This window comes from Corvus cornix, chromosome 5 (genome assembly GCF_000738735.6).
Source record: "Corvus cornix cornix isolate S_Up_H32 chromosome 5, ASM73873v5, whole genome shotgun sequence".
Taxonomy (NCBI): Eukaryota; Metazoa; Chordata; class Aves; order Passeriformes; family Corvidae; genus Corvus; species Corvus cornix.
In genome coordinates this window covers 43,925,434-43,952,205 of record NC_046335.1, presented here as the reverse complement: position 1 = coordinate 43,952,205, position 26,772 = coordinate 43,925,434, and the positions used below count along the sequence as shown (strand labels likewise).

At 44.1% G+C, this 26,772-nt stretch overlaps 1 protein-coding gene across 3 annotated transcripts in view; it reads left to right on the top strand.

The window, feature by feature from the left end:
- The window catches only part of PRR5L (proline rich 5 like), a 41,826-nt gene extending 15,471 nt beyond the window's left edge, over nt 1-26,355 (top strand). For 2 of the 3 annotated variants that reach the window (XM_039553189.1, XM_039553190.1), the window contains exons 4-9: nt 2,746-2,794; nt 11,725-11,782; nt 14,625-14,716; nt 18,005-18,145; nt 19,762-19,888; nt 23,462-26,355. In XM_039553189.1, the coding sequence (XP_039409123.1) occupies nt 2,746-2,794; nt 11,725-11,782; nt 14,625-14,716; nt 18,005-18,145; nt 19,762-19,888; nt 23,462-23,793 (799 nt within the window). In that variant the 3' untranslated portion in view covers nt 23,794-26,355. The remainder of the gene's footprint in view (nt 1-2,745; nt 2,795-11,724; nt 11,783-14,624; nt 14,717-18,004; nt 18,146-19,761; nt 19,889-23,461) is intronic. The other variant, XM_039553192.1, reaches the window with a different exon arrangement.
- Nucleotides 26,356-26,772: the final 417 nt, after the last annotated feature.

The following is a 26,772-nucleotide window of genomic DNA, read 5'->3' as shown; positions in this document are numbered from 1 at the left end:
GCTCATGGACGTAGGTTCTTTCTTTTTACCACTGCATCCATATTAAATTGTCAAGAGTGCTGTCATACGTGTCTCCACTTCTTCTTTTATATGCCCTCCCGTCATCGCTATTGCATTTTTTCGAGCTCCAAAATTCAGATGGCAATTTGAGCTAAGTATTTACTAAACAGCAGTCTAAACTACCCCTTTGCCTACTTTCAAAATAGATGCAGCTATCAGGGCAGGAGACTCTGTCCAATTTGGTTCAGTCCCAAACCAGAAAAGTTTAATGTAATTCCTTTTGAGAGTTGAGCAAGGGCAGCATCTTGTGCTTTAATGATATTTTAGTGTGTTCAGGTCAGAAGTCTTCAAGTTAGGTTTTAGTACTTGGAGCAGTCTTAATTCTCCATGGGATGAGTATTTGTGGACATGAAAATAAAAACAGATGTCATAAGGCTTGGGAAATACCTAAAGCCCCAGCTTGTTAGCAGACTTGGGGAGTGGCTTTGGGCTTTGTGACTTGCCTGCCTGGCTGTTGCCCGTGGCTGCATCCTGCTTTTCCCCTGCAGTGCGAGCAGGTGCTCCTTCCCACCTTCCCACCTTCCCAGGAAGGCAGTACACTGAGCAGAACTGCTGTGGGGTCTGGGCTTGGCCCCAGTGGCTGGACCATGCTCTCTTCATGCTGGTTGCTGAAGAGAATGCAGACTGTCGAGAACCAGGTGAAGCACAGGAAATTCTTTAAGAACTGTGTATGCTTTGAGAGCAGTGCTGATGGTGGGAAGGGAAATGTCCTCTTCCACAGACATGCACTGCCAGGCTGTACTTGGAAACACTCACCTTGAATTACATGATTAATGTTCCTGCAGGTGCCCTGAGCATTGGTTACATCTCCAAATGTCACTCTTTAAATAGACTATTTCACATCCAAGCAGCTCATTAATGCCCATCTAAGGAGCAAAGGACAGGCCTCTGCATGTGTGTCTGTGTGAACACCTGCAGCCTCACACCTGTGGTTCTTGATGAAGTTCCCAGCACAGGGTGAGCTCTGTGCACAGGGTGAATCTCTGGCTCGACCCTGGAAAAAAGCCAGACCTCTGAGACAGACAACTCTTGTGTGCCGTGAGGTCGAGCTGGTACCTTTTCCTTGCTCGTGTTCTCCCCTTGGCTTCTGGGCTGTAGCTTGCAAATGCAGTGAGAGACTCTCAGGTTCTGCACAATGCTTTGTCCTTTGGCACAGGGAAACAGGGGACAGTTTTAAGGGAGGATGGTAATGGCAGGACCAGGAGATGAGCAGGTGGTAACATTTTGCTCTGGATTGCTGCCACCAAGTTTTTATCTTGCTGTGATTTGATACCATCTCACTGCCTTTTTTTTTTTTTTTTAACTGCTCTGAAAGTCAGTTGTGCCAGTGAGAGGAAATTTAAGAAATGCCTTTGGGAGATGGAATTTCTGAAAGCGGGAGGTGACCTGCCCATGTTTAGGAGGAGACCTCTCCCTTGTTTTATTTTTAAGGTGCAAGCCTCTAGTTGCTGGTCTTAACCTGCATGAAGCCAAATCCTTCTGGGCTTGTCAGTCAGCTGCTGGAGAGCCTGCTGGATTTGGATGAAGCCAATGGAAAAGCTTCTGGCAAATGGGCCCCCAAAGACTTACCTGATTTATTGATCTCATAGAAACAGATGTGTGCTTTGATTTGGGTGGGTGAATATAAGCACTCTGAGAGAGAAAGAGTAAAGGCATGTTGGCATGCAAATAATGTAGAAGCACTGCAAAATGGCTATGCAGGAAGGTTGCTGTCAAATTTGACTTAGAGCACAGATTAGGTAAAGCAGTGTAGTTTGTTGCTGAAAACCCAGCCTAAGAACTGGATGGTCCCTGATTCATATGCTGTTTTCAAGCACTCTTGACTATAATTCACTTTGGTAAAAAGCAAAACTCTTAGAACAGAAAAAAAAATTCCAATGGTTGGCACTGGAAAGTGTTGGGCAACCTTTAAATTTTAGGCAGAATTTACTGCTACAGAATTTCTCAGTCACTGAAAGCTTAAAGTGCAAATGCACTGAGCTTCATAAGTTGTTTTTTTAATGCTGCTTCTGATGTAAAACAATCCAGATTTTTATATAATTTTTAAAAAATACAAATATGTATTAGAATTCAAAACTTTCATCACAGCCTGATTTAAAAGCCAACAATTTTCATCAGAAATATTTCTTTAGAGTGGGTTTTAAAACACCTCTTGTTGAATTTCTTCCTTGGAAAATACGCCTTCTTTTTTATTTTTTGAAGTGTCGTAGTTAAAATGTGGCTGCAGCTTCTGCTTCATTTTTCCTCTCCTTGTCCTCATCTTATGCTTCCAAGAGAAAAGGAAATACAACATTAGGGAGATATGCTATCTTCAGTGACATAAAAGGCATCTTTGTTTAAACAAAAAAGCAGAAAAATTTATGGATTTCAATCTAAGTAACTTTAAATTGTCTCCCCAGCTTTCTGTTCATTCAGGGGAGTAATTTTTTTTTTTTTTTTTTGCTTGTTCTAGGTGTATGGTTTATAATTAGAAGACTTTTGAGAAACTGTTTAATTCCTCTATAATTTGAGAATAGCCTTTGTAAAATACATACGTAACTGTAAGAGAAATCTAACAGTGGCCAACATGACCCATTCCCATACATTCCTGTATCTTTGGTATGACTGGTAGTAAAGTGCAGATATTCCTGTAAGAAATGACCAGCAGTGGCTGCTACTTCATGGCTCCATTCCTTCTGTCTACAGACGGCTGCTGAAGAGTGAACTTGGATCCTTCATCACAGATTACTTTCAGGTATTGCATGACTTGCTTGCTTTGTTTTGAGGTTTGCTTTCTTCAGCTTTTTAGCCTAAAACAAAATTAGGATCCCTTTTTACATGTGTGTAGCCTCCCAAGTTTCGTTTTTGTTTTGCTAAGGAGGATGATGGAGGTACTGGATTTTTTAAATGTGGGCCATATAGCCTTGGGAGTAATTATTTTTATTGATGTATGTGCAGAATTAAGGATAATCTTCCTTTGTGCTTAAGAAAGGCTGCTAGTAGCCTGCCAAAATCAAGAAGGAATTTACTTGAAGTTTTTAAAGAAGATGGGATACCTTTTCTTTAGCATAAAGTGTTCAAAAGTAGGTTCTCTGCAACGGGGCCAACAAAGGGAAAGAGAGGAGATAATGGCTGCCTGGAGGCAGGAGGGGGCAAAGAGAAGGAAGTTTCTATCAGCAGGAAATCAACCTGGGTGCAGCCTTTTAGTCCCACAAATACAAATGCAGCTTCTGTAAAAGGAAAATGTGAAGGATGAGGGAAGTGTTGAACAACAGATGTGACTAAGTGTTGCTGCCTTTTACTGATACTGTCCAGGTAGACGAGGTTCACATGTAACCACATGAAAGCATGCTGGATGATTTTTAGAAGGCACTGATGGCTTTCAGGGTTTTAATTTGTTCAGTATAGTCTTGGTTAAAAAAAAATAAAATAAATGAGGGCCTGCTGGAAACAAGAGGGTTCCCTTTGAGTAAGAGAGAGAGAAAATTTCTGTACTTTCTGGAGCGGCTGATGCTGTTGTGTATGTGCTGACAGCTTAAAGGAGGAAAAAGAAGACTAGTATTGCTTCCTATCAGATTATGTGATTTATTAGATTACATGACTTTAAAAAATCCCCCTGCTGTGACATCAAGTGAGAAGAAAACTCCTGCCCCAGGGGTAGTTGTTTCACTTCCTCAGACCCTCTCTGCACAAGTTGTTTACTGCAGAGGCAGCTGCTGGCGGCGCATGGCAGGATGTTTCCTAGACCCTGAGTGGGGCGGCAGCCACCAGCACTCACGTTTAATTTCTGGGGTATTTTTGCTCAGTGTCAAAAGGACTAACTTGGCATCTGTCAGACTTAGCCTGAGGTAAAACTCTTGGTGCAGGCAAGTTGTGAGACAAACTGTGAGATAAAGGCTATTGTCAGAAGTGAGATTTTTCCCCCTGTAAACTAAGATGCAGACATTTCTGATTCTAGACTAACAGCATATGGCCATGATAAAAGTTACCGCTCCCTCCTGAATGCCTTTCCTCAAAAATCCTAGGGCCATGGAGTGGGGAAAGACTGTTCTTGTGCTAAAGAAGGGCTGACAACGTTATTTCATTTGTCTGTGGGTTCTGTTTCACTGCTGATGCCAGCTGATTTATGGCAGTACTGCTTGCCACCAAGATGAGCAGAGTTGAATCAAGCTGCTGATTTGGCTGAAAAATAACCTTGAAAGAAAAAAAATAGAGTTTCCAACTACTTCCTTTGACGTGTTGTGGTCATCACCTCTGACATGGGGGAGGTGCTGGGAGGGGGTCACCAGGATGCAGAGTGGAGTGGAAGTGCATCTGTTGGCAGTGACTTCCTCCAACATCTGCTAAAGCCCACTGAAAGCTGTCCCAAGAACCGTTTTCTGTCCTCTTGCATTGAAATGGACCCTGAAGAATCTGCTCTCTGTGTAGCCAGGCAGTTTTAAATATCCCAGCAGCAATTGGAGCAACTCACTGGATCATGTAATATTTAGATGTGGTAAACTGACTTGAATGTTTTCCATTTCTTATGCCATGGCACTTATAACTGGAGCCGCTAAGAGAAACTTTAAAATCACATTTGTTTTAAGAGTTCAGGATTTTACATTATGTAAATTTTATACGCTCACACATGCACATTTTTTTATAACCATTGAATATTTAAGACTAAAATGGAACAGAGCTTTTATAATGAGACAAAGCTGCTTTTGTGATCAACTTAACTTGATTACTCACAAGTCCTTTTCATCAGCACTCGTGCACATTAACAATTTTTAGCTCCTGAAATTGCTAAAGGAATGTTTAGGAAATGGCTGGAGTTTATGCGGTCTTTTTCTGCTACCAAGCCATCATCATACCAGAGTTAATGAGCCTGTTTTGTCATTGAAAGAGAAATATAATTCCTGTAAGGGCTGCAGTGCAAACTCGGATATTTCGTTCTGAAGGGGAGCTGTGTTTATAAATCTGCTGCTTTAGCAATCCTACTGTATATACAGCCCATCTCCTTGGATGGAAGCCTGAGTGTAAATGCCAGATAGCTGGGACTTGTAGCATTTGCTGCAGATCTGCCTTAAAGCAGTGTTTCATGCTCCAGGTTTTTCAGTACTGACTTCGCCCACGAGCTGATTCTTGAGTTTCCTGCTGCTGAAAAGGGGCACTTTGTACCTACCTCTCTGCTCAATAACCCTGCAGGGCACCATTTGCCCTCACTGCTGGGTTAGTTTGCTGGTGGTCAGCTGAACTGCAGTAGGTGGAAATCCTATGACCATGGAAGGTAAGAGGCTGGGATTCGGAGGAACACAGTATACTGGCAATTGGGACTTCTCTGGTGCAGCTGTGTGATTTTTCAGATAAGCTCCCTTCTTTTTCCTGCTGTCTGACCCTCATGTTTGTGGAGAAAAATTTTTAAATATGAAACTAGCAAGTGTTGATAAATTGATGCATTATCTGCCTGGTTCTGCAAACAGCCTGAAAGAACACCTGTGGAAGGGACGAACTGTGTCTTTTCACTCTGTGTGGGCTTGTTAATCTTGAAACTCATGGGGGGCAAAATGGAAATGCATTTATGTATATTAACTCCAAACTGTCTCCTCCCAGTGCAGAGAGACCTGATCCCTTGCCAGGCACTGTAACCTCTCCCAGAACTGATAGGCTGCAAATGCAGAAAGTCAAATGCCCAGAGCTGCTGCCTGATGTCCACTCCCCGCACTGGCAGAGCTGGTAGGTGAGGAATTGCAAGTGGACGTGTTTCCTCATCTAATCCGATGAGATCTCTGATGTCTTAAAACCAGAAGTAAAGCTGTTACATAATTTCCAGCCTGCTGCAGTGGAGAGCCACTGGAGGTGGCAAGTCCTGACTCAGAATTAGACCCAGCTTGGTGTTCATACGCAAAGCTGCAGAAGCTGCAGAGAGCTCACATTGCTGGGGTGTCAGGCAAAGTCCAAGCAGCAAGATGATAATGGATAGCTGAAAAGTAAGCAGTGTCAGCAATGAGGCAAGCCTGCATCCAACCCAAACTTGATTTTATCTTCTCTCTTTAGAGCAGTCAGAAGTGGTACTGGTGAACTTTCCTGTGGTCAGAGTCCCTCTCGCTGTAGGTTCCCCGGCTGTGCGAGGTGGCTGCAGTGATAGGGGGAAACCTGCACTCCTCCTTCTCCTGTGGCACCATAAAGCTTTTGTTTAGGTCCCCAGTGCATGTTTTTCTGGAACTCCAGCCTGGAGAGATGACTCCAGCATCTCTCGTGATGTTTGCTCACTCCTTTGAAAGGCTGCTTTGTGAAGCCTAGCTAACAGCTGAAAAGGCCATGTGGCTGCTGAGTCAAAGGGAAAAATATGGGGTGTGTGATGCATCCTTCCTCGATGCGAGGTTTCTGTGCCTACCTGTTTCACAGCAAGGCAAGGAAATAGTTGTGTAGGCTATTGGAGTGGTGGTTACTGCTGGATACAGGCAGCAGCACTAGCTCTTCTCTGGCCAAGTGCTGCCTTGTGCCTGCTGCCAGGGGCTGCAGCAGCTGCACAAGGAACAAAATTCACACTTGTGTGATTTGCAGAGCTCAGCTGTGTGTCTGCAATACCCTTTTGGGTCAAGCTGGTCTTTATTATTGTATTTGTCTCCTCATTGGCTGGGAACCTCTGTTCGTGCAGGTCTGCTAATTATTTCTGCTTCATGTGGCACTTTCTAGAGCGGCTTTCATGGAGCGGCTCCAGAGGCTCCATAGCAACTGCCCAGCTTCGTTATCATGGACAGGGTCACCCGGCAGCTCAGCACTGCTATTGAGCAGAGCACCTAGTCATAGGTGGCAGCAGGGACACCTCCTTTCAGGCTCTGCTCACATGGACTCTGTAGATGTGTTTGAGTCCTTCCAAATGCAGCCTGGCTGCTCCTGCTCACAGCGTGGCGTGGTCGCTGTGCCATGGCCTGGCTGAGCAGGATCCCACCTGGAGCAGTGACTCACAGTCCAGGCTCAGGGGCCCTGCCTGCGGGATTTTCCCAGAGCTGCTGCCTGGCGGGTTGTGGTCTAGATCACAGCAGTGCTGCCTACTTGGTCTGCCTGGTCTGCTCTCCTTCTTACTCTCCTTGCTCACTTTCATCTCTTTAAGCGGGCTTTCTCTTTTATCTGTCATGAACAAAACCAGCTTTAGGAAGAGTAATTTTAGGATGTGATTTCATATTTATCTTGCAGTTTCTCCTCTACGTAGGATTGAAGTGATCTGTCTGCTTCTGTCAGTATTTCCCCTCTTGTTAGAGAAAAAAGAAAGGACGGGGGTGGGGGGTGCTCTAGGTATGAGATGGTGCAGCTCACACAAATTTGTGTTTTGTAAAATACTGCCAAGAATTAGGTAGGTGTTTGTGTGCAGCTGGCAATAACTTTGTAGAAAATACTTGCCAACTAAGTTTGGGTGATGCTTTTATTCTCAAATCAACATCAGATTATCCACAAAGCAGTGGCTATGTGCCTGTAGAGCCTGTGAAAGTGTGGTTTAGCACTAGAACACAAAGCCTGAGTTGGATACAAAAGAGGGCTGCATTTAAGAAATGCTGTAGAGTACTGAAGAAAAACTGATTTTTTCACCCATCAAAATGAGGTCAATTATTTTGAGTATGTTCTGGATCGGTTTACTTCTGTTTCAAGCTTATGGTGTTTGATGAACTAATATTCATTTGTTAATTTGAAGGTGGCTTTTAAAAGGCATACTGGCCATGTTTGCCTTGGAGACATGCACAGAAAGCAGAATTTGTCCATAATTAATTGGGTGTTTGTGTAAACCTTTTTCCCTCAAAGATAATGGCTTGTTTGTTATTAGCAGGAGAGTTCATTTGTACCTTGCCATACTGCAGACATGGCTTTTAGACAAGATGGGAAGTTGCCTGTGATGGCTTGGGCCTCCTTGATGTTTTCAACTGCTGCCAAAGCTACTTAGCTGTTTTTTGCCACCCTTCTGCTTGAGTGTAGCACCCACAGCAGAGCAAGCTGTGCTGGTGGCATGGCTGTCACGCCAAAATCCTTCCTGTTGGTTCTGTCCGGAGGCTGTCACCACACCCATCATGCTGCTGACAGAGTGCTGCTGACAGGCAGCATCTAATCTGCCTCAGGTAGAGTCAGATGGGTACCATGATACGCAGGGTGTAATGGGAGCCTGCACGGGAAGGGCCTCCCTCCATGGCCCTCGCTGGGAATGCTCAGCTCCTGCAAAGTGGAGGGAGGGAGAAGGTGCTGGGCGCTGCAGGCACTGCTGGTTTGAGAGAGGAGCCCCAGCTGGTGTGCCTGGGACAGCTTTCACCTTCTGGGAAGGTGGTGGGACTGGAATTGCTCCACTGGGCACGAATGGAGAAACTTGCCTCGATTTCTCCAACAGGGAGAGGAAAGAGGAAAATATCTGTGCCAGAAAAAAGGAAGGAATTATCAGGAAAGTGTCTGTTTCATAAGGTGGTGTCTGACTGCCTTCAAAAATTTTTTTTTTATTCCCAGTGATTTGAGCATGACTAAAGAGTAGCAAACACATACACCTTGTGGGAGGATCTTTGCTGAGGAACAAAGGAAAAGTGATTGCTTTAGCTTTGATTCCTGTCTTTAAAAACTTAGGGCATTTGAAAATTTACTTAAGAGCTTTTTCTTAGCTGCCCTTTTTAGTGGTGCATGTGAGACAGCTGTTTTGGTTTTCTGCACTGAGAAAAGGGGTCAACCTGTGAGATTTCACAAGGTCACTTCCATCTGCTGCAAAACATCTCTCTCCAGATTTCTCAACTGCACGTACGTGTGTTAACATGGGGTGTTCAGTCAGGACTTTGTTTCTCTGCACAGCAGAGTAGCAAAGAGTATGGGCAGGTTTGCACCCCCCCACAATGAGCATATAGCATCCCTGATGTCCCAAAACACCTGGGGAGCCAGGAAAACCTCATCTGGGGAGGGAAGGGAATCACTGCCCTCCCCCCAAGCTCCCAGTTTGGCTGTAACTGCAAAGAGATGGAAGGTGGCAGCTGAACTTTTTCAAATAAATGTACCCTTCAAACTTACTTGGTATGAGTCTTTATCTGGTCTTGCTTCAAATAGAAGATTTATTTTTCCTCTTAGCTCTGTGCCTCTGGGTTGCCTCTGGCAAGCAAGGATGCAGCAGCAAAATGAGACTTGTAATCTCGACAAGGTCTGATATAGACCTCCGCTGCGGCCGCATTGAGCAGCTTGTATTGATCTGTCAGCAGACCCTGTAGGGTTTGTTAATGACAATTTGCCTGTCTGGCTTGCTCTGAGGGATTAATGTTTGGATTGAATCAATTTCCAAGCTTGTGACTTCTTGCAGAAAAGATGGAGAAGTAACATTTCCAGATATTTTTAGGATGGGGAGAAGGGAAATGAAGTATGGCTGATTTTAGTTTAATTTTTTTTAAGCCTCTTCCACAGGAAAAGGGAAAATCTGAGAGGATAAGTGAAAAGTCTGCAGTAACTATATGGACCTAATCTCTTTTTTAAGGGAACCTTTAAAGTGACATTATGCAATCTCTTTAGCACATGGAATTACTATAATGGATTCATAGGAGCATTGTAAATAAGTTACTACAGAGTGATGAGTAATGTATCTATTTTCTAATAGGTACAACTGTGCTGCCCATTAGCATGTACAAATGTGCACTTTGGTTGCTGGTAATAGCTGCAAAATAAAAAAAAAAAATCCCAGGAAGTAGAAAATATTAATAATACTTTTAGGCAAAGTATCTGGAAAATTGTATCCAGAGTGCTCAGGAAGCACATGTAAAATGAAATCTAATGTTCTAGTGCAGATAGAGAAGGAATTCATATTTCTTGAGAAAAACACAAAAAAAAAATAAGCATCACAACCTCTTATGTGTATATACCTTTTTATTATAAAGTAGTTTAAAATAAGACAGTAGTAAAGATCAACTATAAGTTTCCCCTGCAGTCTATGAGAGGTAATTGCCTTTAGCTACAGGTTGAAAAATAAAGAAATTAAGTACTTCATTAATAAACTGAAAGCATTTGGAAAGATTAAAGTGCACTATCACTCCAACATTATCTATTGTTCAGGCAGAAAAAAATTTATAGTGTAAGTGGGTTTCACTTTTTTTTCCCCATATGGTTTTCTTCATTACACATTTCTTTCCCCCTCCTTTTTCACACTGCTAGTTTTTTCCTGGGAAGTTTTATTTTGTTGTTGTCCAATGCATGATATATGTACTAATTTATTTCTGTTGAACAAATCTAAAATTTGAATGGACATCCCGACAAGTTCACATTTCCCTCCAAAGCCCTTATTTCTGCTAGAGAATCTTCATAAAACAGTCACCTTCCACTTGGTGCTAGCATTTGGAAATGTTGCAGTTTTTTTTATTGTGGGAACCTGTTTATCCAGCTTGCTAATTCCTGTTGTCATTGCCCAGATGAAAAATATCTCCCAGCCTGAGAATGTCACAGAGCAATGTTTCCTCCTTTTTATTCCCTACAGCCGTACCCCATCTTTGCGTAGCTTCTTGTTGAAGGGAGGATGCAGAGGTGTGCTGCTCTCCTGGCCTGGGGTTCCACAGTTGCCTGTCTGTGTGCCAGGGCTGAGCCAGGCTGCAGTGTGGTTACAGGAGGCAGGTTTATGATCCAGAGCAGGAGCACCAGGGCAGGATGCACTATGGCAGCTCATCAGGGGGCCGTAGTGCTGTCCAGGCAGTGGGGTAACAGCAGTGTCCACTGGGAGTGAAAAGAGATGTGCCTTGCTCCTGGGCTGATGGAAGGGTCAAAAGTGCAGCTTTGATCTGGTTCCCCATTAAAAACAAAAACTGTGATGAACAGTGAGGGAATTATCTCTGACTGCTGTGGGCTGCCCTGATACTGAGTCCTTTCAGAGAGGCAGTGGCCTTACTCTCTATCAGTATGATCTCTGTACCTTTTAGGACCCAGTAATAATGTGTTATGTGGCGATTGCCTTTCTCTGTGTCTTGGGGTGACTCTTAAAAGTTTTTAGAATAAGTGATTCACCTAGTGCTGTTGGGAGAACAAAAAAGATAGGTGTTGTTTTTGCACCATGGTTTGGGGAAGTGGGAACAAAAGCTGATCAGGTATTTGGATGTCCTGAACTGCAAACAGACATATTGATACCTTGATCTCTCATCCATGAGAATCAAGTTTATGTAGAAAGACCAGGTCCTGCCAGTTCTTCTGCAGCTTGACACTGCATACTGAGATGATCCAGCAGCTCAATGCAAAAAGAATGGCCTCATGGAAAAACAGTAGGTAGGAATAGAGAAGTAGATGTTAGGGAATTGAACTTGGCTTACTGTGCAGTTAGGCCAGCAATGAGCAAGGGCAAAAAGAAGAAAGAGTGGGACATTTTCATAGCATTTGACTCTTTGATCACCTCCATCATGGAGTTGAGATATAGCTTATGTGGCTGCACTGTTATAGTAAGAGCCATTTTATTTTCTTGACTCCCTCCCTGTGACTCTTCCCATTTCTGGGAGATGTTTCAACTGCTGTGTCTGTCGCATTTTCATGTCTAGCTGAGCAAGATGAGGTTAAGGAATGTCTAGCACTCACACTGAGACCAGTGCTGGAAGAAGGTGCTACAACATGACTAAACTTAAGATAAATGCATGCAAAGTGGGTAGCATCTGACAAAAATGTACTCTTACACATTCATTATAAATAAATAAAAGGCAAATGCATGTCTCTCTTTTCTCTTGGCAGAACCAGCTCCTTGCGAAAGGCTTGCTGTTTATGGAGGAGAAGGTCAAGCTGTGTGAAGGTAAGTATAGCAGGAAACCTGTTTTGGAAGGGAGCTGTGCTTTGATGTTTGGTCAGATGAGATGATTTGCATGTCTGGAAAGCATACAGCCCTTTCTGGTGTCTTGTGTGGCAGCTGGACCTGGGCTCAAAGCAGTTCTGGTCTGGACATGGATCCCGTTGCAAAACTGCTTGGAACTGCCTTCTGGCTTTTATTTCTCAATGTGATTGGCAGCTTGATGTAAGCACAATTTTAGTTTCTCTGTCATGCTTTTGAGAGCTGAACTATCAAGCTTTGTGTAAACTTAAAGAAAAAACCAGTCCTTTGGGTGAGAATGAAATCCTTCTGGAAAGAAGTTGATCACAGATGGAGTTTTGTTCAAACTACTGCTGCAGAGCCTGTGGACCAAGGCAAGTGTGGTGTGGCCACTCAGTGTCGGACATGTGGGGAGTTGGTCACATTTAGTAACTGCTCAAGCAAAGCCAGCACGTCTTTATTCAAAACCAAGCTGCGGTTTGGTTTGACCCAGTTTTGTAGCCTGCAGGGAAGATCTCTTGCTAATCACCAGTGTGTTGTATGTGGGTCATTAAATACCAATAGATGCTTATAATCTCACGTCGTTGCTGGTCCTGGATTCCTCTGCACCATTCTGTACCAAGTGACTTCACCCAGCTGGCAGGCTGTAGGATTTGGGCCCCAGAGGAGATAGGGGTTGCCAGCCTCCTGCTCGGTGTGTGCTTCTTCAGCATTGGCCCTGTGAGAGAGGAAAAAGGGCAGACTCCTGCCTTTTCCAAAATGTGGGTACCTGCCCTACCACAGCCAGCTCTTCAGAATGAATGCTGCACAGCTTACCTGAGGCTTTGGTTTCTGTATTCATAGAAAACTCTTCCGGTATCTGCTTTGGCATTAGGAAAATTGAGTTTGAGTCTGTAATAAGCTGAGAGCTGCCCAGGAGTATTTTGCAGATGCTCAGGTAGTTTGGGTCAGATGAAGTTTCCCAGGCAGGTAGCAAAACACCTTCTCTGCCTCATTTTTCTGTCCCTAGTTTGAAGTGACACTGGAGCCACTTTGCCTGTGCAGGCTGGCATCACTGCAGGAGATTACTCACGGGCACCTTTCTTTTATAATGTGTGGGTTTGTTGCAGGTCTTGTGGTCACAGCAATGAGGATTTCTTGTACACACTTCTTGGTGAGCTCTGTCTTCCTGGAAAACTTACACTGCCCCAGCACTCAGACAGAATGTCTGTAGGGCTGCAGGGCATGGCAATGTTTTATGTGTGTCTATTTTTCAATCGCAGCCTGTTACTTTAACATGATTTTTCTTTATACGGTCTGTCAGAATCTCTTTCAGTGCCAGCAGGATTTACAATTTCTTGAAGAAACAAACCATTCTTGCTTCCCCTTCAGAAGGAGAAGTGATCTCTGACGTTTCATTCTGTCTCCACACAGCAAAGCACTGCAGTCCTGGGTAGGAGGCAGAGGAGGGAAAAATTTAAACATTCAATGAATCTGTTTCCTGTTGTCTTTTTCGCTTACTCTTGGCTGTTGCTGATAAAGGGTAGCTGTTGTGGGGGTGTTGGGTAATTTCTTGTCTGCCTGCAGTTCCAGTTTTGAAGCCAGAGTCATACCTGACACAGTGAAGCATCTCTTTGAACCTTTCTGTGGTTGTTAGTGGGCTGGCTCTCTGCTCTAAGGGAAACGTCTGCAGGATGTAGTCCTGCTGGCTCTCTGCTCTCTGGCTGTATCCTAAGCAACACAGCCCATGGGCAAGCACAGTGAAAGTGTGTGTGGAAGTCTGCAGATGAGGAAAGCACTTCAGTACAGAGTGATAAGTCTCCTTTGAGTTGCAATTTTACATGTATTCCAGTTCCTCATGTAGGGCCTTTAGTGACCTTGAGCCTTCAAACCTGTCTTGAGTGGCCATCTTCCATTACTGCTGCTTGAGTCTTCACTGCTTGTGAGCTCCAGCTGAGGCTTGTGGGAGGTATCCCGGAAACTTCTTTTGTCAGAAACTTGTGGTTTTAAACCTGAGTCTGTATTTGCCCCTGAGATTTCCAGGGATGTATCTAAAACTTGAAATAAACATTGCAAACCTGTAGCTAAAAAATAGAGGTTTTGGGCCCAAATGCTGAGGAGTACACAGCTCTGTAAGTCAAACCTATGAGCATAAAATTTGATCACAGTTGTATTTCTGTTATGGTAATCCCAAGATGCATAACGTAGTCTACCTTCATTTTAAGTACCCAGTTACATGTGGGGATATTTTTTCAAACTGGAGTCATATAAGGGGTAGTCCCAAGTGGATTTCATTTGGGAACCTTCACAAGGGCCACATTTGTCATTAGTGCCTTTGTCAGGATTCCTGATAGGTACCTGACTGCTGCTTGGTACTGAGTGGATGCTGGAGGGGGCTCAGCTCTTATAAATGCTCTCCCTGGCTCAGTTGCAGGATGATGTTGGATGATCAGCAGATGTTGGCTGTGACCTGCTGGTCTTCAGATTCACCTTTTCATGTGTGGCCTCTCCCCTGCTAGTCAAGCATGTTAACTGTGAGCTGTGCAATTGCACAATCCTGTGCTGTGGAGTTAAAGCCTCTGGTTGAAGAGGGGCTTCAATCTTTTGTTGGAATTGGTCTCATGTTTTGCACAGAACTGTCTTCTTTGCACTAAGTGACAGAGCAATTTATGGTCACAGCTTTGTGTCTCTGTCACTAAAGGGGAAGCTTAGCTGGATAATGTCCAGTTTTGGGCAGAAACTGGAAAAGTGAAGTCTCTTATTTGGGGAATTAGAGAGTACTTGGAAAATCCAACTTGCTTTTAATGTCCCTGTTGCTAAAGCTCTTGCTCCCAATCTGTTTTCGTAGGTGAGAATCGCATTGATGTCCTGTCTGAAATCTGGGATCACTATTTTACAGAGACTCTTCCTACTCTCCAGGCAATATTCTACCCAGTCCAGGTAATCTTAATTACAGTTCAGTCAGGTGAAGCAATGTAACTGCAATACCTGCTAATGGCAAGTGGAAGCTTCTTTGCCAGCAGCACTGTTTGGCCAGTGGTTAAATACATGTCAAAGCCTTTAAACTAAATCTGGGAGGAAGTAGAGTTTATCCAAGTATTAACTGTAAGAAGGACTGCTAAAATCTACTGGACAAGCACAGTGTTTTGGACTGAATTTATTCCTAATGGTCTACTCTCTGAGCTTAGCTAAGCTTGCACACTGAAACTGTTGGACTATGCCTTGTCTAGACTGAAGCTCTGGGTTATTGGTATTTATAGTTCTTTCTTTTTTAAGTAGCTGGGACTGTTGGTGCAGATGACAACTTGTCTTAGAGGTATAAATCTGAAGACTAGAGCAGGAGAAAATGTGTCTAACTCACCCTAATGATGTTTGAAGGGCTTATATCCCATTTGTGCCTTTGGGAAATCCTCAGTTGGGTTTTTTTAAGCTTTAATAAGTGGCATATAAGTCTATGGGATAGAGGATGAATGAAGACTTTATGTAAGACCTTTTTTACACTGGGTATTTTGAAAGCTGAGTATCCCATCAGAAGTGTTGAGCTGTATCATTTTTTAATGTAGTTTTAGTCAGGGTTTCCATATGAGCAGTCTAATTACCTCCCTAGCCTATTTTGAGCTTTTTTGCCATCAGAGGAAAAGAAAAATATACCTCATGTGGAGAATGATGTTCTTGGAAATGCTAGCCTTCTCCCCTTGACTTTTGCCTCTTCTGGAAGACATTATTTCCAGAGCCGTTTAAAATTATCTTTCTCTTGTATTGTTTGAAAGGCAGCAGGTAAAGCTCAAAGCTTGCCCTTTTCCTCTAATCCTATTAAAGCTGACATTTCCTAAAAGAGAAAGGACTTCTGCAAAGACAGACACTAACCTTTCTACTGTGTTTATTTTTGTTCTTTCCTTGCTGCAGATGCTTGGAAGGTAGGTCTCTGACAGGTAAAACTGTGCAACTCTAATACCCTCCCTTTCTCTCCTTTTGCAAGTAACTCTCAGTGAGGGAGTGACCTATTTAAGCAGGGCTTTGTCTGCACTGCAGATACCTGTGTACTGTGGAAATAGTTGAGCTGACTGTGTGTCATACCCACTGATGCTAATAATTCTGCCACTTGGCAGAAAAATCGACTCCTCTGCTATTAAATGTCTCTGATGAGAAGTGGGACAGAAGTTACAGCACTGTGGGTACAGCTTTTGGAAGTAACTTGGTTATAGTGGTGAAAGTGTGACTATGGGATGTTGAGATTCTTTGAAAGCATAACTTTTTTGCTGTATTTGTCTTGTCATGGTATCTGAGTCACTCAAAATACATCATCAAAGCTGTAAAGTATGGGAAGTATTGCCACTTTCTGGATGAGGAACTGAAACATAAACAGACAAGATATTTAAAGCTTTGTAGGCACCTAAGTACTACGCAAATGTATGGATTAAACTGCCTAAATACATCCAAGAATTTGACTCAGAGTAAACTGCTCTAGGCTCCCACAGAAAGAGTTGCTGGTGCAGCAAGAAATAGAAATTGCTCTTTTGCCAGGCCACTGTCCTAATAACAAGATTAGGCTTTTCCTAGAAATAGGGAACTGCATGTAACCATTTATGCAGTTTGTCACAACATGTGAGGAGAGCTCATGCAGTGAGTGTTTTCCATCAAGCTGCCATTCTTTGTACGATGCTCTGGTATATAGGAAAGTCAGTTTGTTCTTGATTCCCCATCTTTTCCTGCAAATATGAGCAGGATTATTTAGTTGTGCTCTTCTGCGATCCCAGCAGCTGCCCATTCAGAATGAAACTGATTCAGCCACATGTGTGAGCATATGTTACCAAAGGAGTAACTCACACTTAACCTCCTATCTCGGCTAAGTTTAACCCCAAGGCTCATAGCTGTTGCAGAAATATGACCTTTAAGCAGCCAAGTTGGTTAAATTGCTGTACAGAGGGAAGCTGTGTAAACAGGTCACTGGCTTTCGTATAGTTGCAGCTGTTGCTGTGACTATTGGTGTGGAAAAAAGAATAGCAAATCTTGTTTTGCTTGGCACAGAAACATGTTTGCATTTTGAAACGGGGTATGAAGTTAATGGGACTAAACTGCGTGATATAAATAAAAAGTTTGCAGCTGCTGAAATACAGTTCCAAGATAGGTACCAGTCTTTCCTACACCTTTTTTTCTTACACAGTGATAGTTTAAAACAGCAAACTGCTTTTATTATGGCCAAGCAGCCCTTCAGAGTATTGGTTTTAATTCATATTTACATATTGGTAATGCTGTTAATTATGACATGCAACCTGTTATGAATTGATGATTAACTGCTGTTAATTCCTTCGAGCTAAATATTTCCTATGTTGAGTGTATTATGGAGATTATAAAATGATTCCCAAGCAGACCATGGGGCAGAGATTAACATACTGAGAAGAACAAGGCAAACTTTTCAGGCTGGAAAGTGCTGAGCAGGGCTGGGAAGAAAATTTCTGCTATTGAGTTGCAGTGGGGCAAGAGAAAGTCGTGCAGACATTAAACACAGCAGGAGGGAAAGGTGGTAACACCAGCATGCCAAATGGAGTTAGACTGTGTTTAAATATGCTGAGAAATATCATCTGTTAAGCCTGCTCACTTGTGTTGTTGATGTAAAATAGTATCTGGGAGGACATGGAATGCCTTGCAGAGGATATTAAAGCTGTTGCTTTTTAAAGTGATGTTTGGTTCAATCAGTCTTGCTAGCTTTGCTCCAGCCTGAATCCTAAAATCTGTAATGGACTAACTTGTAGATTTTTGTCATATCAACAAAGTCTAAAGTGCAGATGTTGAGCAAAAAGAGGGTACAATATAGAACAGAGGTAGGTTTAGTTAAGAAATATTCTGTAATAACTTCGTTCCCTACCAAACCTGCTTTGGTTTCTCAGCTCCAAGTGCCAGAAACACAAGCTACTTTTGTGAACAAACTGGATGGCAAGTGGGTTTTATGAATACATACACAGTCATTTGGTGAACTACAGGCCCATTTCTGGCTTCACTCCAAACCGTGTGGTGCCACAGATGAGGCGATGCCATTTCAGAATTTGTGTGAGACTAAGAGGGAGGAAATTGAAGAGTATCATGAATCCTCAAAATGAATGACCAGGGGGTGTTTTGCCACCTCAGCAATGGGCAGAATAGACCCTCCTGTCTGTGTGCCCATGTGTTGGTGTGTTGCTCACACATCCCTTTATGTACACTTGGATTTTGCCTTCTTTGTTTCTTTAGGGTCAGGAGTTGACTATCCGTCAGATTGCTCTCCTTGGCTTCAGAGACTTGGTCTTGCTAAAAGTAAAGTTGGAAGAAATCCTTCCCCTGGTCCAGACAAAGCTTCCAGCTTCCATTGTCCAGATGCTGTTAATTCTGCAGGTGGGGAGCCTCTGCTCTTCTTCCTCTGACTCCAGTTGGGTATCTTGACCTCAATGAACTCCTACAAACACTGGAGGGAAAGTGGGGAGGGTAGAGGATGTGATGTGTGCTTATTTGGCAGTGGTCAGTGTTAAAATGGGAGCTGAATGTGGATGCCCTGAGCTTTCCTGGGAACAGGTAAAAGACGTTGCCTTGAAAGAGCTGAGTTTTTGTATTTTTTTGGTACTTCTCCTCCCCATCTAGGAACAGTCTCAGGACTCTTTTTTTTCCCACAAATTTTCATCTTCTAACTTGTCTGAATGCCTCTTTGTGCCCTAGTTTTCCTGATTTCTCAGCTTTGCAAGGACAGGGCAAGCCTCTATCACAGCAGATAATGGAATTTGAATGAACTGTGGCTTCTGGCTGCTTGACACCAACTCCTTGGCTGGCTGGGATGCTGAGTAGTGCCCATTAGGGGAGGAATACCTTTTGGGAGCAGGCAAAATGAGAGGCCATCTTTCAAAGGCCTCTCCCAAGAGATCCAGAGCATCTGTGGTAACTACCCTCTTTATCCAGATCTCAACAGAATACTTTCCAAGCATGCCAAATACAGCTGGTTTTGGGGTTTTTTTAGTATTGCCTAGCCTGACAGTCCTGAAAAATGCCATATTACATGTTCAGGTTGATAGAATCATAGAATGGTTTGGGTTGGAAGGGATCCTAAAGATCATCTAGTTCCAACCTCCCTGCCATGGGCAGGGACACCTTCCACTAGACCAGGTTTCTCAAGAGTCCCATCCAGCCTTCCTCTGAACCACATGTAGGACCTTTCATTTGGCCTTATTGATTATCATGAGGTTTGCACAGGCCCAGCTCTCAAGCCTGCCTGAGTCCCTCTGGGTGGCATCCTTTCCCTCCACACAGCCTGGTGGCTTTTATTTCTTCTCCAATATAATGAGTGTCTGAGAATGAAACTTTCTGAAGCACAACCAGAATTGCAAAGTGGCTAAGCTGGAAGTTCTGTATGAGTTCTGATGTTCCAGTGACCCAGATTGGAACAGCAGGTGATACTCAATTTCCCTGAAATATTTTTTTAATATGAGAATCTTGCGAGCAAAGAGGATCTCAAAGTAATACATTTGAGGAAAAAGCTTGTTGAGGCTTTGCAGGAAGTTAAGTCTGAACGGTTTCTAAATTACTGTTAAATTGGTTGGTGTTATCTGCCATCTTCACAGCTGTAAGCTGAACCACAGAGGGTGCTTTGCCTGCAGTCCTGCCTAGGAAAAGAGCAGTGCTTTGCCCAAGGAGTGTTAAGGCTTTTCTACAAAGAGATGTGTTCTGCTAGAACTGCCCCAGTATAAATTACACTGCTGTAGTACACTGTGCACATCCTCAGCTGGGCACACCTTGTACCTTCCCATCACTTGCTTAGAAAAAAGAACTGTCTGCTCAATGTCCATAGGGTGTGACTGTGACTTGAACAAGGAGCTTGACCTGAAAGGCACCCAAACCTCCATCAGCTCCAAAAGCTTTACTGATACAGTTGGGATATTCCAGTGTAGAGAGAATTGACAGACCCCAGGCTTTACTCAAGAACCTTTTAAGGGTAATGTTGACTTCTTGTGTTTGATTTTCAGAGTGTCCATGAGCCTACTGGCCCCACTGAGGGCTACCTACAGCTGGAAGAACTGGTCAAGCAGGTGGTATCACCATTCTTAGGTTTGTGTGAGGATCACAGCTCCTCTGGTAGCACCTGCTTGCTTGGTAAGACATGCACATTGTACTGAAGCTATTATTGGGGTACACAGGTTGGGTAATGGGAAGCATTTGTGCTAGAAAAGGAAACAGTGCATGACTCTGTGAGAGACAGAAAACAAAGGCTAAAACACCCCTGAGAAGGTCCTGATTAATGTTTCTGAATGTCTGTTTTTGTGACAGGCTTTTTCTTTTCCATGACCTAGTGAACTATGAGTGCCCCATCACCGCACACACACACCACCCCCCCAGAATCTTCCCTCTTTCTGGAGATGGACTGGATTTTAAAACCCCTGGGTCCGTGCCTGGTGTGCTGCTTTCACCACAGTGAGACACTGTACCTGGTCCTTTGCTGCCTGTTCTCTGTCCCTGCTTGCTAGCCTGCTTGCAGCTGCTGCACAAACCAGCCTTTGCAAAAAAATTAATATGCACAACTGTTGCATATTAATTCTGAGGGATGACAGGGATTTTGCATGAAGTCTTCCTTCCATCTGAGGATTCTATTAAAAAACACTCAAAATTCTGTGTTTAAAGTATGGATAAACATGTCCAGGTGAGAGAACGGGCACCTCACTCTAGGAAGAGCATGCTTACTCTGGGAAACTTCCTTATGCATGACCCAGGAGCTCTGCTTACACATGTGGCCAGATAGAAGAGATTGGCTAGCTAATGGGCATAGGGTTACTGATTTGGTAGTCAAGGAGATTTAAATAGAACAAGTGAAGAAAGCTCTAGTCTCCCTCTGTTTTTATAAGCTTTACCCTTTGCTTTGATGCAAAATTGTAGCAAGCTGGAGACCCACTTTTCTTGTACTACACTTCAGCAGCATATGGGAAAAGATGGTCTTGTGGTAGAAGAACATACTGACAAACTGACAGTCTCTGCCTGTAATAAACTCATGGCATTGCTTTAGGAAAACTGTGGCTCAGGATTTTTGTTCTTGTGGTTGCTGGGCAATCAGATATCTTCTGTGCAAGTGAACATGGTTGCACAGCTCAGCGTGGATTTGCACATCTAATCCTGAGGCTCAGTCTAGACCAAAATCCCCTATAAAAGTTGGACTTTGACAAATTTGATAGCTTTGCTGTTTATGGACATCTGCATGCTGCTGGGATACTTTGAAAGGTAGCTGCCTGACCTGGACTGAAGTTTCTAGTCATGCTGGATTTCTGCCAGCTGAATGAGGCATTTGTGCCATTAAAAAAAAAAAGAAAACTACACAAACTGGCCTTGTAAAGTTTATATGCCTTAAAATAATTGAATTTACTTTGATTTTAGCCGTCATTTATTTGTGTATATTTCCAAGGTGGCCTTTTGCCCCTGCTCTACCCTGTGCTGAGCATGAGGGAAGGAGGAACTTGTATTTGCAGTACAAGACATGGACTGCAAAAGAAGCACTTCCCTGCAAATAATCATGGCATTTTCAAAGGGCTGCTGTGGAGGTGGCTTCTTTTCCTTCTTTTCGCTTGAAATCCGACTTCTTTCTCTTCCTCTCTCCCTCTTTCATTCACCTTTTTGCTTTCTCAGAACTAGTTTCTTCTCTCACTGGGTAGCCTGTAGTGATGATGAAGCTCAGTAGGTTCCCCGTAGTAGCTTTTGGGAAGTGCACTGCTGGGCTTTGGGTGTGCTTGCATTCTGCACAGCTGCTGTGGAGGCCAAACTGCCCTCTGGACTGGAGCCTTCAGGGTAAATGAGTGTTGAGAAATGTGACTGAAGGTGTCTGATCCCAGCTGTTAGTACACATAAGGCTTCAGCCTGCAAGGCTGCTCTATCTTAAGTTGATTTAAAGTGAGAGGGGTGTGAAAGGGGACAGGACTGCTCACAGAGAGGAATTGCAGATGGCAGCATTCCCACCTGCTCTTCTGTTAGCACCCTTCTTGCTTTGCCTGTGTAAATTAGCCATAACCTGTGTGGTAAGGGTGGAGTATGCCAAAGGAATCCAGCTGGCTAAGAAACAGGATTTATATTGGGGGCAGGAGAGAAGATAAAACATCCACACATCACTGCTGATCTGAGGTTGCTTGCAAAAACGTCCCAGAAAAACTCTTCCCAGTTTATATTCTTGGTCATAAGGCACCAAAATAGAAATAAAATGTCTAGTTAAACTATGCATGACAACTCCCTTAAGAGACTGTCTTTTGTAGCCAAAAAAGTAAAGGGGGAAAAGTAGAGCAATAAATGCATGTTGAGAGTTTAGCCTAATTTCACCTAATTTATTTTCTGAAGAGTCAGATCCCAATGCCCTTTAACTTTACAGTTTGCTGTGGCTTGAGCTGCAGGTGAAACCTGAAGAGTATATTTGCTGTTACCAGCCTCTGAAGTGATTTTTGCATACTCTTAAGCATGAAATGAACCATTTTGAATTGATGTATTACTGGCAGTAACAGGGTGAAGTGTTGGCTGCTCACCTCCCTGCAACAATACAGAATTTTTCTGCTTTTCTTCGTGGTACAAGCTTCCAAAACTCTGATAACCCTCAGTGATGAGTACTTTGCTTTGCATTTTGTTTCTCTCTCTCTTATGCTCTGCAGTCTTGGTTGGAAGCCTTTTATATGGTGTAAAGGCTTCTGACTTTATACAGAGCCTGCACTTCAGTGAAGTTTGTGAGAAACAAAGAGACACAGGAGGTGTCCAACATTGCAGGGGCTGCAAGCCAGCAGGGGAGCAGTAGCAGTGCCTGATCCAGCCTGCTGCGGGGGATTACAGTGAGCCACGGCACTAACTCCGACCCCTGCCTCTCTTCAAGCTTTCAGAATTGAAATGTGCTTCATGATACTGGGCTGGGGACTGTGCCTTGGGTCTGTGCTTCAGACCAGGCATTTTTCACCCCCCTTAATGTTTTTGCTGGGCAGACCATACAGCTCACACCCATCCATTCTGTGTCACTGCCTTTCCCTCGTGCCCCTTTTCCCCTTTTGTTGTGGACTGTTCCTGTGCACTGTTAGGTGTTTTCTCTGTCCAGCCTCCAAAACAGACATTTTGCAGAGTGGATGAAATGTTCTTTTTGTGGCATGATCTTTAAAAAATACAGTGGGATAATGCCAACAGAATGGCCTTTTCCTAGGCAGATGGAAAGACAGCGCAATGTAAGCATCAGGAATTCCACATTGACAACAGCTAATGGCACTTCCTGAGAGAAGTTTTTCAGAGAAAGGGATGGCAATTCAAATCCCCCCTGAATGTTTTTTTTGGAGACTTGTGTCACTTTAGTGGCACTCATTTCAGTGAACCTGCATGTGAGAGTACCTACTCAGTTTGCACCCCTTGATAAAAGAGGAGAACACCAGGATGCTGAAGAGAGTCCCTTGGCTGCTCTGGTGACTTTTTGGCTCACTTCTCTCACAGGCAGCAGCACCTAGAGCAGGATGGGAGGTCTCTCCTTGCTGTGGCAGAGGCAGATCTCCTTTCCCAACACCTAGCAGTATGAACTAGTGAGCTCCTGACTGTTTTCCAGTGGTAATGAGGTGTGACCCGCTGCAGCTGCACACTGAATTCTCTCAGTTCCCCGAGGCCAGCCCAGCAGTGTGGGCAATGCTTTGTTTGTGTGCTGTTGACCATTCCCACTTCCTTTTTCTCTTCCAGAGAGACGGTACTCCAGATCCCGTCCTAAGGCCTTGACCCCACTGACAGAGCAGGAGGGCGAGGCTTACCTGGAGAAATGTGGAAGCATCCGTCGCCACACTGTTGCCAACGCTCACTCGGACATCCAGCTCCTGGCCATGGCCTCCATGATGCACACGGGAATGGTCATCGAGGAATCGGACACTCCTGACAAATGCCTCCTGCTGCAGCCCAGCTGCTTCAGCCACAGGCAGTGCTCCAGCGAGCCCAGCATTGCCGACGGCCCCGAGGGAGTCGTGGCAGCAGCCAGCAGGCAGGACCCTGCTGAGCTGAACTGCACCTCTGTCAGCTAGAAGGAGTCTGCCTGAGCGCTGGAGAACTGTATGCACTAAGCTGGACAAAGTGCTGTCTCATCCCTGCTGGGGAAAAAAGAGAAAAATAGGAATTTTGCTCACGTCATTGAAATGGCCTCGAGGGTTCTTATGGCTGAGAAATGCTCTCTAGATATGTTTTTTAACCAGTCTGGGGTCATTGTTGATGGAGGTACCAGGCTGCTCCCAAATGACCACTGAGGACTGCAAAGGTTTTGCTGTTGAACAGCACAGTCTGCCTTCTGTAAGCTTTCTCCCTCTACTAGTATAAACCTTCTGGAATCAGATTTCCTTCCTTTTCATTGGTATGATACAAATTGGGTTCTTTCTGCTTTTCGCCATCTTTTCCAGTTGTGCTTCTCCTTTTCCCTTTGTCCCTGCAGTGGAGACCTTTGTGCTCAATGCTCTCTTTGCTTCTGGTGCTAGTGTGGTGAATGCTGAGCACTTCATTTCTCTTTTAAAGTTGAACTCAGGGATGAAACCATTTGCATCCTGCAGAAAGATCTGCTGAGGTGAGAGAAAGAGATCCTTCACTTTTTTCTTCTCGTGGGCATGGATGAAAAGTCCAAATCAGACTTACTTTTTTCCCAGACCTGAAGAGAACAGAGTATATGTGGAGTCTGAGCTGAGTGCTTCATATATACTTTATTTGGTTCCAGTCATATCTTGGGGGTTCAGGTATAAATTGGGTGCAAAGGATGGCTGGGTGTATAAAGTGAGTGCAAATTAGAATATTGAGCATCTTGCCATTTGCCGTCAATTTGCTCTCAAAATGCCAGTGGTGATAGGGGTATGATGAAAGAGAAAATCAAATGTGAAGGAGATGCTCCATTTGTGTGTGAGGTGTAAAGGTGCTTCTCAGCACTGGGCCATCGTGACTCTGGACCAGGAGGTGATGATCAGGATTTCATCCTGGGCCTGCCCTGGTACTTTTAGCACTTGCAGATTTCTTGAGAGGAGGAATAATCAGCGGGGTGTGGAAAGGAGTCCTGTCTCAGTGTATTCATGAAGTGCTCCTGACCTCCAGTGGTATGCGACTCAGTGCAGTATTGCTTTTTAGATAAAGTGAGGGCTCTTTGCAGTCTTTGGTTTTGTTTTTATTGTGAAGATTAGGAGTGGGTCCAGTCTGCAGGTGTGTGTCAGGCACTGCAGCCTGCAGTGTCTGCTTTGTAGCATCACTTGGTACTCCAATGCTGCTCCTGTGGGAACAGATCCAATCTGTTTGAGCTGTCCCCTGGAATACTCTGCTGATGTCTTGCTAAGCAGATTTGCAAGTGTAATTATAAGCTTAGAGGTGAACTGTAATGCTGCCTTAGATGTCAAATCCCATTAAAAATATGGACAACTACCACTTGAATCTACTCCTAGTGGTACTGACTGTAAATAAATATGTCTTGACAAGGAAACAGAAGGTTAGGATGAGCCTTTGGGATTTTTATTTTTTTGCATGCTATGACATTAACTGTAGAATTCGCCCTGCTTCTGTTGGGCATTAAACATCTTCTGCTACACTGGTGGTACTGAAAGTACAGCTCTGGCCTGCCAGGATTTGGCCTTAGTAGCATGTGCAGGAAAAGGAAAGCAGATTATTATTTGGCAACAAAGCATCAGAAATACCAGCTATGAGCACAAGCCACGCTGCCTTGATAAATGAGGGTGTTGCTTTGTCTACTGTGGTTTGCAAATGTTGAAAGAGACACTTGGAAGAGCCTTGTTTTCCATGCCATCACCTGAGCTCGTGGCCTTTTGGGAAAGGCCCAGTGTTTGGATCACAAGCTGTGCTTTCCATGTCAGGAAAAGAGGTTCAGTTGTGCTGGCTGCCTCCTCTTCCTCAGAGCATCCACAGTCCAGAAGAGGCCAGGAAAATGTGCCTTTAAGCAGCGTTCCTTTCAGATGGATTGTAGGATAAATTGCTCTCCTGTTCACAAATTGGACTGGCCAGGCCAACTTACTGTCGTCTGCCCCAGGGCAGCCATGGATTGTGGTGGAGCTGCAGAATCTCTGTGGTGGCAGCCAAGCCATCCTGGTCTTACCCTGGCACAGTCTCTCCAGTGTGGGGCAGATGATGGTGTCCTGCTCAGTTAATTTCTTTGGCCCCTTGCCATGATTTAAAGCCTTCTCTTACTCACACTGAGGTGTGTGGGGAGGGGGTCACCCTGCAGCATTTCAGTTCACTCCTATGAATGCTTTTCTTCTTTCTGTTCCCCCTGTAACCTATTTGCCTTCTGTAAATACCCAAACCATTTCGATTAGAAAGCAGCACCCTCTTTTATGGTGAAAACTAGAATGATTTATTTATTTCCTGACATATTCTTGGATCATCTCTAGGGCTAATAGGAGTTAGTCCTGGTTTTAACTTGAATTTCTTTTGTTTTACACATATGTATGATTTTAATTATTTTGGTTTTGTATCTGTTACTTTGCAAAAATTTGCACCAAGCCCTCTGAATCGTGCACTTCCTCCATTGTTTTGTTTTTAAGGAGAATTCAAGCTGGTGGCCTTACTTTGTAAAGTGAAGTAAACACAACTTGTTCTGTAAACCACACTGAGTGTATGGTCGTGACCACCACATTTACAGCCACTGAGGTTGCACAAGCCTCTGCAAGCGCATTTCTTTTACAGGCTGGGTGAACCTGAAGGTGGCTGGAAAGCTGTGCCATGGTGGCAGCGTGGGGCTGGCCTGGAAGGGCCCTGGGAGCAGCTCTGAGGGGCAGTGCTTGAGTGGCTGCTCTCTGCTGAGGAAGCTTCCAGTCCCCTGCAAGCAGAGACTGTCCCTGTGCCAGAGCTGCAGCATGAGAAACACTTGCATTTTGGATACAGGGGTCTGGTTTGGGGTTGCACGGTGTTGCTTACCATGTCACACAGCTGTGACAGGGCCACAGGGTGGTTCTTTTCTACCCTCATGGTCACCAACTTGAGAAAACCTCCTGGAGGAGCTGTCAGAATGGGAAGAAGGAATT